Below are 13,222 nucleotides of genomic sequence, written 5' to 3'. Positions count from 1 at the left end.
ATCTATATATAAAGTAACTAATTTTTAAATTTATTAGTCAAAATGTCTTCGAAACGTGGTAGTGGAAAATTCAGTATATCAAAATTTGCACTTTAGAAGAAATGTTTCAAATTTGAATTAAAAGAAGCTTTTTTGTGTTCTGCAAAGCAGTTTAGTGATACAAGAGTGTGAAGGTTTGATTTAAAAACACGCTTCAGTCTTCGCCGAGTTCTCCGAAGAGTTGTAGCCTCTAGGATCAAAGTAGAAGGCGATGGTGTTCGTTCACAGGACATTAGCAATGGCGATGACTATGAAGGACGTGTTGGATTATTGGATATTTCATATTTCATACTATTTTGCACTTTGTCATTATTTATCAATCGTTAAAGTTTCAACCAGTTGTTTACTTTAAATCAAACACTTTAAAGACAAACAAAAATCAATTCTATATGTAGAGAGTAATTTGACATCTTGACTAACTATATATTATGAGAATTAATATGGACAAAGTATGATTTTGACTTTTTGGAGTCTTTACACATAGCTTTCTAATTCCATGAACTAATGTAACTGATGCTTATAATCCAAGGATTAAGATTATTATTTACTCTAAAAAGGCACAGGCATGAACCTTCAACGGTTAATATCTTTTGTATGGGGAAGTTGGTAAATGTATTCAACGAGAGCAAAGAGGTCCAAGAGATGCCTTTTGGAGAACGAAATTTGCGTTTTTTGCTTGGCCTTCACTTGGTTTGGACTCTGTTTGGCTGTTGCCTTGCCAAACTATGTTTTTGAATAATCTATTGAATAAACCAACAAAATAAACTCAAAAGATTTAGTGCCTATTGAATACGACAAAAAGCTATTCAAAAAAATAAGAAATAAAAAATTGACAAATGATTCCTCCTCAACTCACCTCCTTTTCGTTAATAGAAAATGCACATATTCTTGTTGCTTAAAATCAAACTGCACAAAGAAATTAATAGATAATAATTTTTTTTAAGTAATTATAACTGATAACAGAGCCCTAAAAGAAATCAACGGTTGCGGGCGACTCTTCCAATATCCGCAAGCTTCTTCGATCGGCTGCAGCTAAAGGACGCTGCCGAGATAAATCTAATTTTCTGGGCCCCACCACCCACGGAACCGGTTTCTTGAAGTGTTCCTTTATGGTTATGGACCAAGTGCTGGTTGGGATTTGCCCTAACCAACGGGCTCAAGCATAACCTCCAGTTAAACACCCTCTTCCCTGCCTGTAACGATCGCGACCGTCGCGCAGGTGCTGGGGCCGCCTGGTTCCGGCCTTTCGGAGATGTTTCCAGAGAGATTCTGCTCTCTGTGGAAGACGACCGATCGTGTCCGTCGATTTCGCTGCTGAAACCCTCCGATTCTCGATCAGATTGCCGGAAATTCGAGGCGTCACCGCAGTTGTTCTTCCGTCTGTCATGGAAGATCATTGACATCCACGATCGATACGTAGTTGTCAATTCCCGATTCGAGTTTTCCGTCATGTTTGATTTCGTCCTGAACAGTCTCGTAGGGTTCCAAAACCTTCCAAGCTTCCTCTTCGGCGTTTTGCCGTCGCATTCCGTGGCGGTTACGGAGAATGGCGGTCCGACCTGCGGCGTACTGTATATTACCTTGTCGTTGTCATTGTCCTTCCGTCCGTCGAAGTCGTTAGCATTGATCGGCGGAGGGTTTTTCTTCTCGTCGGCGTTCTTTTCCGATTGGTTGTTGCTGTGGTCTGAAGATGCGAGAGCTTCTGCTGGTTGGTCCTCGTCTTCGTCCTCTGTTTGGGCCTGGGCTTGGGTTTGGGCCGCAAGAATGACTTGGAGGCGCTCCCGGAGGCAAGTGGCACAAACGCCGATGTCGCTGGTTGAATCCGGTACGTGTTTCTGACACTTCATTTATATATCAAATCCCTTCTTTCTTGTGATCTATATATAATGCTTTTCCTATTGCGTTGCGTGCGTGCCTACTGTGGAATTTAAAGATGCGAAATAGAGAATTAAAGGGGGAAGAAGATTTGTGTTGTTGCTGAATGCTGAGTGAGAGTTTAGGATGAGAATGGAAGAGAGAGTAATATTTGTGGTTCGAAATTTGTAGCGAGAGAAGGAGGAATGAAAAAAAAAAGAACCTACTTGGCCTAAAGGGAAAGGTTGGCGGGGCTAACAGCAATTTTTAACAAATAACAATATGGATAATGGATATGGTTAGGGAAAGTTTTTGCTGGAATACAGCGCCTCTTACGGTGTATTTTATTATTTTATAATTTTTTAATTACTAATTTTGGTTTTATGGTTAGATAATCAGTGTAACCCAAAAAATAAAGTAGTTAATTGTGAAAATTTTTTAACAAAAATGAGTTACAGCTAGTAGCTTGGGGCTTGTTTGACCGGGTGCATGCAGCGTTTGGGTCTCTCCCTCCAGATAAGCTGACCTGTTTCGGCTTAAAGGTTAAATCTATTTTTTTTACTTCTTTTGGTCTGTAATAGTTTTGATAGAGTTTTCAGTTAAAAAAAAAATTTAGGAGAGCTTATAAAAAGATTTTTTTAATAAAATTATATTGACATCTTTTAAGATTAAATATACTAAAAACTTAAATGATATTATATATGACATAATTTATATATCAATTATAATATGTGAACATAAAAAATGGTTACCATTATAGGAATATATATTTAATCTTCGTGAACATAGTTTGATAGTACTAATGTGAAAAAATTAATTATTTTGTAATAGTAGATTTAATTATTTTATTACGGGGTTAACCACAAAAAAATGCCTCTGAATTATTTAAACGCTGACAAAAATACATTCCAATTTTACTATCGACAAAAATGCCTTTAAATAATTTAAAAACACAACAACAATACCCAACAGTAAATATATATTTTTAAAAAATACCTTAGGGATTGAATTTTGATGCAATTTTTTGCAAGAATAATTATAAAAATAAAATATTATTATACATAAAATTAGTGATTTTTCGTTAAGTATATATTTTTTATAATTTTTTTTGTTAACAACCAATAATACTTTTAAAAAATCACAAAACAATATATACTTAACAAAAATTCACCACATTTTAAGAATAATAATATTTCATTTTAATAATTATGCTTGTAAAAAATTGCATCAAAATTTAATCTTTAATGTATTTTTTGAGAAATACATATTTAATGTTAGTTCTTTTGCAAGATTATCTAACATTAAATATGTATTTCTCAAAAAATATATTAGAGATTGAATTTTGATGCAATTTTTTGCAAGCATGATTAGAAAAATGAGATATTATTATTCTTAAAATTTGGTAATTTTTTGTTGAGTATATATGTTTTTTGTAATTTTTTTGTTAACAACTAATAATACTTTTAAAAAATCACAAATAAATATATACATAGAAAAAAATCACCAAAATTTAAGAATAATAATATCTTATTTTTTTAATTATACTTGTGAAAAATCACATCAAAATTCAATCTCTAAGGTATTTTTTGAAAATATATATTTACTGTTGGGTATTATTGTTGTATTTTTAAATTATTTAAAGACATTTTTGTCGATAGTAAAATTTGAGTGTATTTTTGTCGATGTTTAAATAATTCAGAAATATTTTTGGTGGTTAACCTTTATTATGAAACGTTTAATTATTTTATAAATTGGTTATTTTGTTTAAAAAAATAATTAGAAATGTTTTACTACTTATGTTGACTTTTGATTGGATAATCAAGTTAAGATGATCACAATGATTAATTGATGTAATGTTTTTGCTTCGCCGGGTTTCTTGCCTTGTTGACATATCGGTATTGGTTTCTTGAATGTTTGTCAAAGAAATATCTGATATGATATCAACAGTATAAACATCAAATTAAAAGCATTATTCATCCTTAAATTCGTCCTTGCTTATTACAATCACACACTTGGACTATCTACTTGTAGATTAGTTGATTACATAAGCACAAAGGTTAATAACATGAGAACTGAGGAGCATCGGGTTGACTTGTTCGATTCAGTGAATAAGAATCTCTCTATTGCTAATACAAAAAATATGGGTATGGCTAAAATAAGTATAATAATTATGTGTTTATTGAATGTGTTATATTTATATAGATTATTAGATTTTATTAGATAAAAATTAAAGATTAATATAAGAGAAGAATATTGATAGACTCTAATAAATACAGAATATTTTAATACATAAATAAATATTATAAATAATAATATTTTAATACATAATATTTTAAATGACAATAAAATCTTTTATTTTTAAATAATTAAATATAAAATATATAAATACAAAATATATCAGCATTTTTTATTCATTAAAATTAATTATTATATAAATTTTTTATAATATTAAAAATTATATTAAAATAATATTTTAAATTATAACATACTAAATTTATATACACATGAATTCATTATAATAAATAAATAAATTTAATTAAAAAACTTAGAAAATATAAAATAATATTAAATTAAATTGATAAAAAAAATCTAATTTTCTATAAATAATACATGGAATTATAATTGTTTGAAATTTATTATAATGAATTTAGTTTAGAACTTAAAAGATAATATACACTAATATATATTAAGAAGATTATCACGTATTTTATTATATAAAGGTAGAAGTTTTTTGTTCGAAAAAATATAAAATAGATAAATACAAAAAATATAAATATTTTTTATTATTAAGATTAATTATTTTGCAAATTTTTTTATAATATTAAAAAATTATATTAAAATAACATTCTAAACTACAACATAAAAAGGATAAACTTTTGCAGTTTGGATACCAAAATGCAACTTTTTAGAAATCTATGCAAAATTGTAAATCGCGGGAGGAGTCTGAATACATATAAACCACGGATTTTGACTAATTACTTTGTTAAATATATTATTATATAATATAATTTTTTTATCAAAATATTTGTAAAAATAAAATTTATTTAAAAAATTATTTATGATATATGAAAATATTAACTTTTTTATTTTTTCAATTTTTTTGGAAAAACTAAATAAATAATATAATTTATTTTTTCTAATTTTTTTAGACAAATCTATATTTATCGGTGTAATTATATATAATAAGTAATCTACATTTTAATTCAGATAGTATATAGTATATATGTTATTTTGGGAAAGGTATAAAAAGAAATAGTGTATTTATGTGATTATATTTCTACAATAGTCTGATTTTGTATACAGTTTTAATACTTTTAATTGCATAAGTTTGATTAGTTTAGGTCTTACTAATATAAGTAAATATATAATGTGATATGCGCGTATTTATAATGATATTTTTTATTATGTTTTTCTAAAAAAATTTAAAAAATGAAAAAGTTAATATTTTTATGTATTATATATAATATTTTAAATAAATTATATTTTTAAAATATTTTGATAAAAAATATATTATATAATAATATTTTTAACAAATATAATTAGTTAATAAATTTTGAATATAATAATCTAATTATTTGTCAAGTAATATAAAATAAAATTTTAATTATTTTATATTTTTATATTACAGTTTAAAATATTATTTTAATATAATTTTTTTAATTTTATAAACATTTCTTGCATAATAATTAATATTAATCAATAAAGAATATTGATATTTTTGTATTTATATGTTTTATATTTAATTATTTAAGAATATAAAATTTTGTTATCATTTAAAATATTGTGTATTAAAGTACTATTATTTAAAATATTTATTTATATATTAGAATATTCTGTATTTATTAGAGTTCATTAATCTTCTTCTTTTATATTAGTCTTTAATTTTCATCTAATAAAATCTAATGATTTATATAAATGTGACATATCTAATAAATACATTATTATTGTGCTCATCTTAGATATATCCCAAAAATATAATCTTTCTAAATACAAGGAGATCAGTAAATCATTTTTCTAAAAACCTTCCCAAAACAGTATATTCTACATACACGTGTACGAATATACTTTAAACGGTTCAAATCAAATCAAATTATGGTCACCATACAGAATATACAGACAAGTAATCCGAGTTGAGCTAGTGGTGAAAATTTGGTTATACGCATAAGGTCTGAGTTTAAACTTTAAACTTTGTTGTCAATTTAACGAATGTGGGGAATTGGAGATCTAATTACACTGGATGTGTAAATCTTGTGATATTAAAATAAGCTTCATTCATCTGATTTTTTACGATTTTGAAAACACAACTATTGACTTTGAAGTTACATATTTATTGATGCTTTTTCTGTTGTATGAAATTTGATAACTAATATAGAGAATTGGGGATCTAATTTCATTGAGTATTTGTAGTAATGTTACATGTATAAGTAATTTTGTCAATTAAGTTCAATCAAGTTAGCTTAATTACAGTAAAAATTATTCTCAAAATAAAACGTGTGTTTTCCAATGCTTTATTAGTACATAATTCAAAGAATTTGTACTATATGTACAAGTTTTTCTATATCTTATGCAGCACACAAATTTTTGTTGGATAGCACACAAAAATTTGCACATGACCTATTGTTGGATAGCACACCAATATTTAAATGTGTGTATTCTTTTATTGAGTTCTTTTACACATTTATTTTTTCTTTTTTTTATGGTGTATAAATCAATCACCATTTATTACAAGCCAATGTTATTTTCCGGGTTTTATTTTCCAAAACACACACAGCTCTTGACAAATTTATCGATATAATACACAAATTTTTGCATATAATACACAAATTTTTACTACATCAAAATTTATGTGTATATTCTTTTATTGAGTTTTGTTATACATTTATTTTTTTTTTCTTTTTCTTCCTGGTGTGTAAACTGATAACCATTTATTACAAGCTAATGTTACATTATAGGTTTCATTTTTCAAGAAAGAAATACACACACAAAAAGATGTTGACACTTTTTTTAAGTATGTCATCATGACTCATGTCTATTAATTTTAATGTGCAGTTTCAACATTTTTTAGTAGTTAGGGTCCATAGAGTGCGACACGACAATGTCTGAGAGCCCCCAACACATCTCCTTTGTGGTCATGAAATGTTGTCCTTAAATGCAAGAGGTGCAAATCAGCTTTAAATGCAATGGCTCTTGAGAAGTTCAGTGATCGCCTCGTCTTTTTTGCAGTTGTCCATCAACATAGCATACCACATTACATGTGTAAATCAAACAAAGTGAAACAACACACACCCCTTCATTTTCACAGCACACAAGTAATTGAAGCTAATAGCTTGGTAGCTCATACTAATTTGGCAGATATCATTAAACAAATTTTGGTTTATTATAGCACATATTTTTGTTCAGCATAGTACACAAATTCGCACATATGGCACAAAAACAGAATCATAGAATAACACTAGTTTTTCAAATAATTCAATTAAAGAAAACTAAGATCATCATAAATAACCATAATTAAGAAAAAAACAAAAATATATACAATAGAACACAAATATCGAGTATAGAAAAACAACACAAGTAATCGAAGTTAATAGTCTGGTAGCTCACACTAATTTGTCAAAAATCACTAAACAAATTTTAGTTTATTACAGCACACAAATATTTAAGCATAGCACACATTTTTGTTCAACATAGTATACAAATTCACAATTATAACACACAAATATTGAACATAGAAAAATAATATAAAAGGCATTCATACCTTTTCAATTTCACTCAACTCATCAAATTCACAAAGAAGAAATTAAACAAGAAGCAATGGTGGTGGTGACGGTAGACGATGGACGACAACGATGGTGGTGGTGATGATAGTGATGGCGACAGCAATGATGATGATGTTGGAGGAAGAGAAGGAAGAGGGCGCGTGATTGAAGTTTAAATTTTAATAACTTAGTTAACTTAGTTAGTGAAAACACTTGGACATCTAGCATTTTTGGAGTATTTGAGTGTAAGTCTTGTCGTAGTTGTCTTATTAATTTAACTTTTTACTGTTTTGATCATATAAGTAAAGCTTGTTTTGAACGATAGAAATTAGAATTCACTCGAGAATTGAATTCTTTTCCTTACTTAAAACAACAAAAAATGAATTATTTGAATTTCTTTGAAAATTTCAATTCTCATTTTTTCTTGGTTTGATTTTCAAATCCACTTATATACTCTTCAAACTTGAATTATATTCTATTAATATATTATAATAATTCATAGAATTGAGTTTCAAATAAAAATGAATTATTTTTTTAAAAAAAATAGAATTTTTTTTTCATGTTAAATAGTTTTTAAACAGGCTCTATATGTATTTAGTGAGTTTATTTTTGATACACTAATATTGTAAAAATTTTACATAATTATTTAATTACATCAATTTTTTTGAATAATTATTCACATGATTCATATAAAAAGTAGTTATTTTTGTTGATATAACATTGCACAATTGAATGTACAATTTTACAATACAATGCATTAAAATTTCATATTTAATATTTATTTATTGATGTTTTGAATTTTCTAAAATTTGATGAGTTTAACTATCAAGATATACTATGAATTGATAAAAATTAATAATGCGCAAAAAGTTGTTTGACAGTACAAGTGAATTAAGGCGTTAAAAACAAAAAAATAAGGTATTCACAAAGTGTATGAAGATTATTAAAAAAAAAAAAAGGAAAGAATTTCTCATATAGGAATGAGAATTCATGGCAAATTTTTTTCGGCAGGGCGGATATCTGCAAAAATTTATTTTATGGAGAATAGATGAGGCTTGTTACACATATAAATCTTTTTGGCTTACAAGTCTTACAAACACAAGTTCAACAAAACACACGCATTACACTCCCACATTCAAGAGTAAATAAACGCACGTTATTCAACCACTTCCTGTTTCCAAAGCGCGCTACTCACCATGCATTATGAAAGACTCTTCTTCTTCTTCTTCCTCCATGAAAACGAGTTTCTTGCCAAATTTGAAGATAATGAAACTTCAGAAATACACCCAAACGATTACAGAAATACACCCAAAGGATTACAAAACTACACCCAAAGGATTTAAGAAATACACCCAAAATTTGTTGAAGTACACCTTATGTATTATTCAGAACTCTTTCTCTTTCTCCTCCTCATCTTCTGCTGCTTCTTCTTCTTCAAAAACGATTTCATAGCTTGATGTCAAAAAACAATGGAAATCGAGAATAACGAAAAAAGAAAACAGAGAGAAAAGCACGTAAATGAAGAAGGAGAAAGAGAAGGCAAGAAACGAAAGAAAAGAAGAAGAAGAAGAGGAAGAAGAACGTACAGCAAGAAGAAGAAGAAGGTGCAGTGAAAACGTGCAGTAACGGTTCGAAGCGCGTTAATATAAATGACTTGTAAAGACTTGTATAAAAAAACGCTTGTATGTGGAGAATTATTCAATAGATTTGGGGATCAATTTTTTCCCGTGGGAGATGGGGACTGTAACACCCTACCACACAAAGCTTTACGCTTAAGTCATAAAACAGAGGTGATGTGGTATTACGACCTCTAAAATAAAATGAGTACATATAATAGCAGAAGAGTTATAATATGCTAGGAGCCTTGAAGAATAGGGGAAATAAAAATCGCGAGATAAAAGCGCAACGCTCAAGGAACGAGTTAACTTGCATGCTAAGAAAACCGTAACTGTCAAACATAAGATAACAGAAGTAGGAATAGAGTGCCAAAGATACAAAATAACAAGCTCCTAACTCAGCCTGCGAAGTCAAGACTGGCCGGAGAATATTTACACATATATACATACATATCCAAAACCCAAAAGTACATACACACAATCCTGCCTCTCCATAAACCTCTAAGAGGATAAAAAAGAACAAGTTATGCGGAGAGAAAGCTAAATACATATATATACATCACTGTACAACAAAACTATACAACAACACTATCCAGTAACCCCTCCGCTTTAAGAGTCCAGACGCCTAACGAGATGGCTCCCGACCTGCATCTGAAAAACAACAACATAGTATGGAATGAGAACCGGAGGTTCTCAGTATGGTAAAGGTGCCACACACATAATATATAAGGTCTTGAGAATGCCAGAGGCAATCCTAGAACGCCGACACTCAGATTATAGAGCTTAAAGTATTAAACAGAAGCCATAAAAGGTGGTTTCCTAAAAATATTTAATCCTAACTTAACTTAACCTTAAATCTAAGTCCTATACTGCCATTCCTCCATACCTCCAACTCCATCATGCATTTTCACGGACAAATAGACAGATAAAGGCAAACACAAGAAGGTTACAACTACTGCATGTAACAAATACACATTTAGCATGGCAAATACAGATAGGCACACCCAATTAGAGCACAAGCAAGTAATTCAAGTAATATGCATATGATGCATGCCTGTTCTATGGCTGATGAGGCTCATCTGTCGGTTATCCAGCCAACCCGACAAGTCTGAATTGTCCTTAGACTGTCCCCCGACGTGCATCCCCAAGAGTCTATGCATAGATTTTTCTCAAATAATCAATATTGCTCAATGGGGGTAACATTCCCGGGAATTTATATAGTGCCCGGTCACACTTACGTCGTAGGGTCAACAGAGTATCGAGTTTTCAACCTGGTACACGTGGTGGCAAGCCACGGCACTTAATCCAAGGAATCTCGTATCTCAGATTATTCAAATTCATAAGCCATATAAATAATTCAATTATAATTCATCAACATCCACATCATTCTCAATTGCATCTCATTCATCATCATACATTAAACATATTCAATCCTTATCCTTCATTATCACACCTCTCATTCCATCCATCAATAGTTCCAATTCAAAATATAATTCATTCTTTTCTACGAATCAAACTTCAAACTTAAAACACACTCATTTTCTTAATGACTCAAAATCAAACCATATAACCTTTAAATCTAAATCTCTTTTAAATAATTATCTAAATAAAATCTCTAATTTTTTATAAAATTTCGGCAGCACCTCTTCTAAAACTCGGACTTTGCCACCCTTTTCGGGTCCAAACCTGCATTCTTTTCAATTCAACATACCCTTTCTCATCATCATAACAATCACCACAATAAATCTACCTCAGATCAACAATTAAACTCATGCAATATTCAAGTCCAACAACCAAAATCCAACTAAGAATCATAGTTCACAAATCCTAGGCTTTTAACACAAAATACCTCATTATCACAACCTCCACAATAATTAAACCTCAAATCAATAATTCACCAAATCATTAGTTAATCAACAAGCACCAAACTAACTATGTTCATCAACAATAACATTCAACCATAATTCTCTCCAAATTAACATAACAACATTCACCATCCAAAATTAAAAACTAATTATCCAATAAACTTCAACCAAATATATTTATCGACAAATTACTAAACATTAAACATACACCTGCATTCCAACTTATCCAATGGTCATCTAGCCTAAGTTTTCACAGAACATTATATATTAAATGCAAGAAACCTAAACCATACCTTGGCCGATTTCCACGTAACGACCAAAGCTATTTATTCAAAACCAAGGTAGCCCCTCAAAACTCAACTAATCCGCTTCCTCCAAGTTCCAGTATTCACAATTCCCAGCTCCAATTATTTATTCACAACCTAATACACATTCATAACACATATATATCCAATTTAATACTCAAAGCTCAAATTCAATGAAAATAAAATAGAATTATCGTATCCTCACCTTACCCAAGCTTCACATAAGCAAGAGTGAACGTTTCTCTCAAGCTAATTGGATCCTAAAATATCAGAAATCAAAGAAATTCAACATTCCCACTTAAAATTCGAAAATTGGGGAAAAAGAGGGCTGAGAGTGATTAAACAAGTTACCAGTAAAATTGTTTCGGTAGAAATGTAGAGCTCGACGCGGTGGACGCGTGGCCGCAAACGGTGCGGCGATTGGAGCTCGGACGGAGAAGTTTCGGGGATCGGAAATTTACCGTAAAGTTACGGAAGCTTTCTCCCCTCCCTGGAAGTGTTTCACGCTGCTGCATCCAAATGAGGGAGAGAAAGGGGTTCAGCTTCATTTTAATGAGTTGGTCCGGTTGGACCGACGGTCCGGTTTGGCCCGTTCGGTCCAATTTTAGACCGTTTTCTTCGAAATTGGTGTCAAAATTCTCGTTTCGATGAGCTCTATCCTAATTTGATATAATATTCACATTTTTAATCCTCCTTATTAAAAACTAATTTATTGACTAATTATTTACTAATTTAATCGGGGTTTACAGGGACAGACCTGTATAATAAACGGGACGGAAACGGAAACAGAGGTCTTCCGTATAATTCCGTTATAAAAAATGATCAAAATGCCCTTCATATACATATAGTTTCAAACCCTCCTGTGAACCCTAAGCCATCATTCACACTCCCTCTCTTCGTCCAAATTTTGATGAAATCATTCACGAAACCTCAACTTCTTGTCCTCTCCAATCCACCTTTTTCCCAATGCCGTTTCGCCGTCTGCCGCCCACTGGCACCCTAAACCCTCACCGTCGCGCACCCGCACTCCTTTTTCTCACTGAAATCGCATCACCTTCTTCGTCGTTCATCATCCATTGTTGGCATCTTCACTCTTCACGCGTCCGTGAGTGTCGCAGTCGTCATCTTTGTTGAAGCAGTGAGGATTGCCATCGCCATCTTCGTCACAGTAGGAAGGGTTCTCTCAACGTCGTCTTCGTCACAGTAAGGAGGGTCGTCGTCGCCGTTTTCGTGGCAGCATTGAGGGTCGCCGTCTACGTCGTTCTTCATATGTGATTTGCTGTTATCACTGTATCTGTAGATTTGCTGTTATTACTATCTATGTTTTGTGTATTTTAATTCCGTTATCAAAGTTGCTATAGATTTGCCTTATTCATTTGTGGATTTGCTGTTATCATTGGAGTATTTGTTATCTCTAATTTTGTTTAATTATTTTCATTTTTTTTGTTTAAAAAAAATCCACAAATATCCGCAGATACCCAAACCCTAGCGGATACAAGATCCCCATTACCCGTCGCGGTACGGGACAATAAAAGCGGGGGACGGGGGCATGTCCACGGGAGACCCGTGGCCATCCCAAAATGAGATTGAGAGTAAGTCTCTAAATTTATAATGGAAGTATACTGAGGTGGAATAACCAACTTGCATAGGTGGAATGACCAATTCACTTATATAAAGTGTTGGGGGTTTGAGCCACATAATGGGGGTGGGCTGTGATTACTGTTGTGTGTGACCCAATAAAGCTTTCTATCACGGTTACTCAAGTTATGAAGTTTCACGTCCAAAAA

General features: G+C 30.8%; 1 protein-coding gene and 2 long non-coding RNA genes across 3 annotated transcripts; 1 reads left to right on the top strand and 2 right to left on the bottom strand.

Moving 5' to 3' along the window:
* Nucleotides 1-441: 441 nt before the first annotated feature.
* On the bottom strand, nucleotides 442-2,321 carry LOC112775468 (uncharacterized). Its single transcript, XM_025819090.3, has 2 exons — nucleotides 896-2,321; nucleotides 442-779 (listed from the first exon to the last, which is right to left on the bottom strand). Exon 1 carries the CDS (start codon nucleotides 1,884-1,886, stop codon nucleotides 1,017-1,019), a length of 870 nt encoding a protein of 289 aa, XP_025674875.1. The 5' UTR covers nucleotides 1,887-2,321; the 3' UTR covers nucleotides 442-779; nucleotides 896-1,016.
* Nucleotides 1,260-7,302, top strand: LOC140182029 (uncharacterized). Its single transcript, XR_011877838.1, has 2 exons — nucleotides 1,260-1,864; nucleotides 6,943-7,302. It is a non-coding gene; the product is annotated as an uncharacterized lncRNA (long non-coding RNA).
* A 2,325-nt stretch (nucleotides 7,303-9,627) lies between these two features.
* Nucleotides 9,628-12,081, bottom strand: LOC140182028 (uncharacterized). Its single transcript, XR_011877837.1, has 4 exons — nucleotides 11,787-12,081; nucleotides 11,641-11,695; nucleotides 11,424-11,552; nucleotides 9,628-9,916 (listed from the first exon to the last, which is right to left on the bottom strand). It is a non-coding gene; the product is annotated as an uncharacterized lncRNA (long non-coding RNA).
* Between the last annotated feature and the right edge of the window lie 1,141 nt (nucleotides 12,082-13,222).

Source organism: Arachis hypogaea, chromosome 19 (genome assembly GCF_003086295.3).
Source record: "Arachis hypogaea cultivar Tifrunner chromosome 19, arahy.Tifrunner.gnm2.J5K5, whole genome shotgun sequence".
Classification (NCBI taxonomy): domain Eukaryota; kingdom Viridiplantae; phylum Streptophyta; class Magnoliopsida; order Fabales; family Fabaceae; genus Arachis; species Arachis hypogaea.
The sequence above is the reverse complement of the archived record's forward strand: the minus strand, read 5'-3'. Positions and strand labels throughout refer to the sequence as shown.

Bases quoted from the DNA above. Each gene is read 5' to 3' on its own strand.
- LOC112775468 (XM_025819090.3), bottom strand. From the start codon at position 1,886: ATGAAGTGTCAGAAACACGTACCGGATTCAACCAGCGACATCGGCGTT.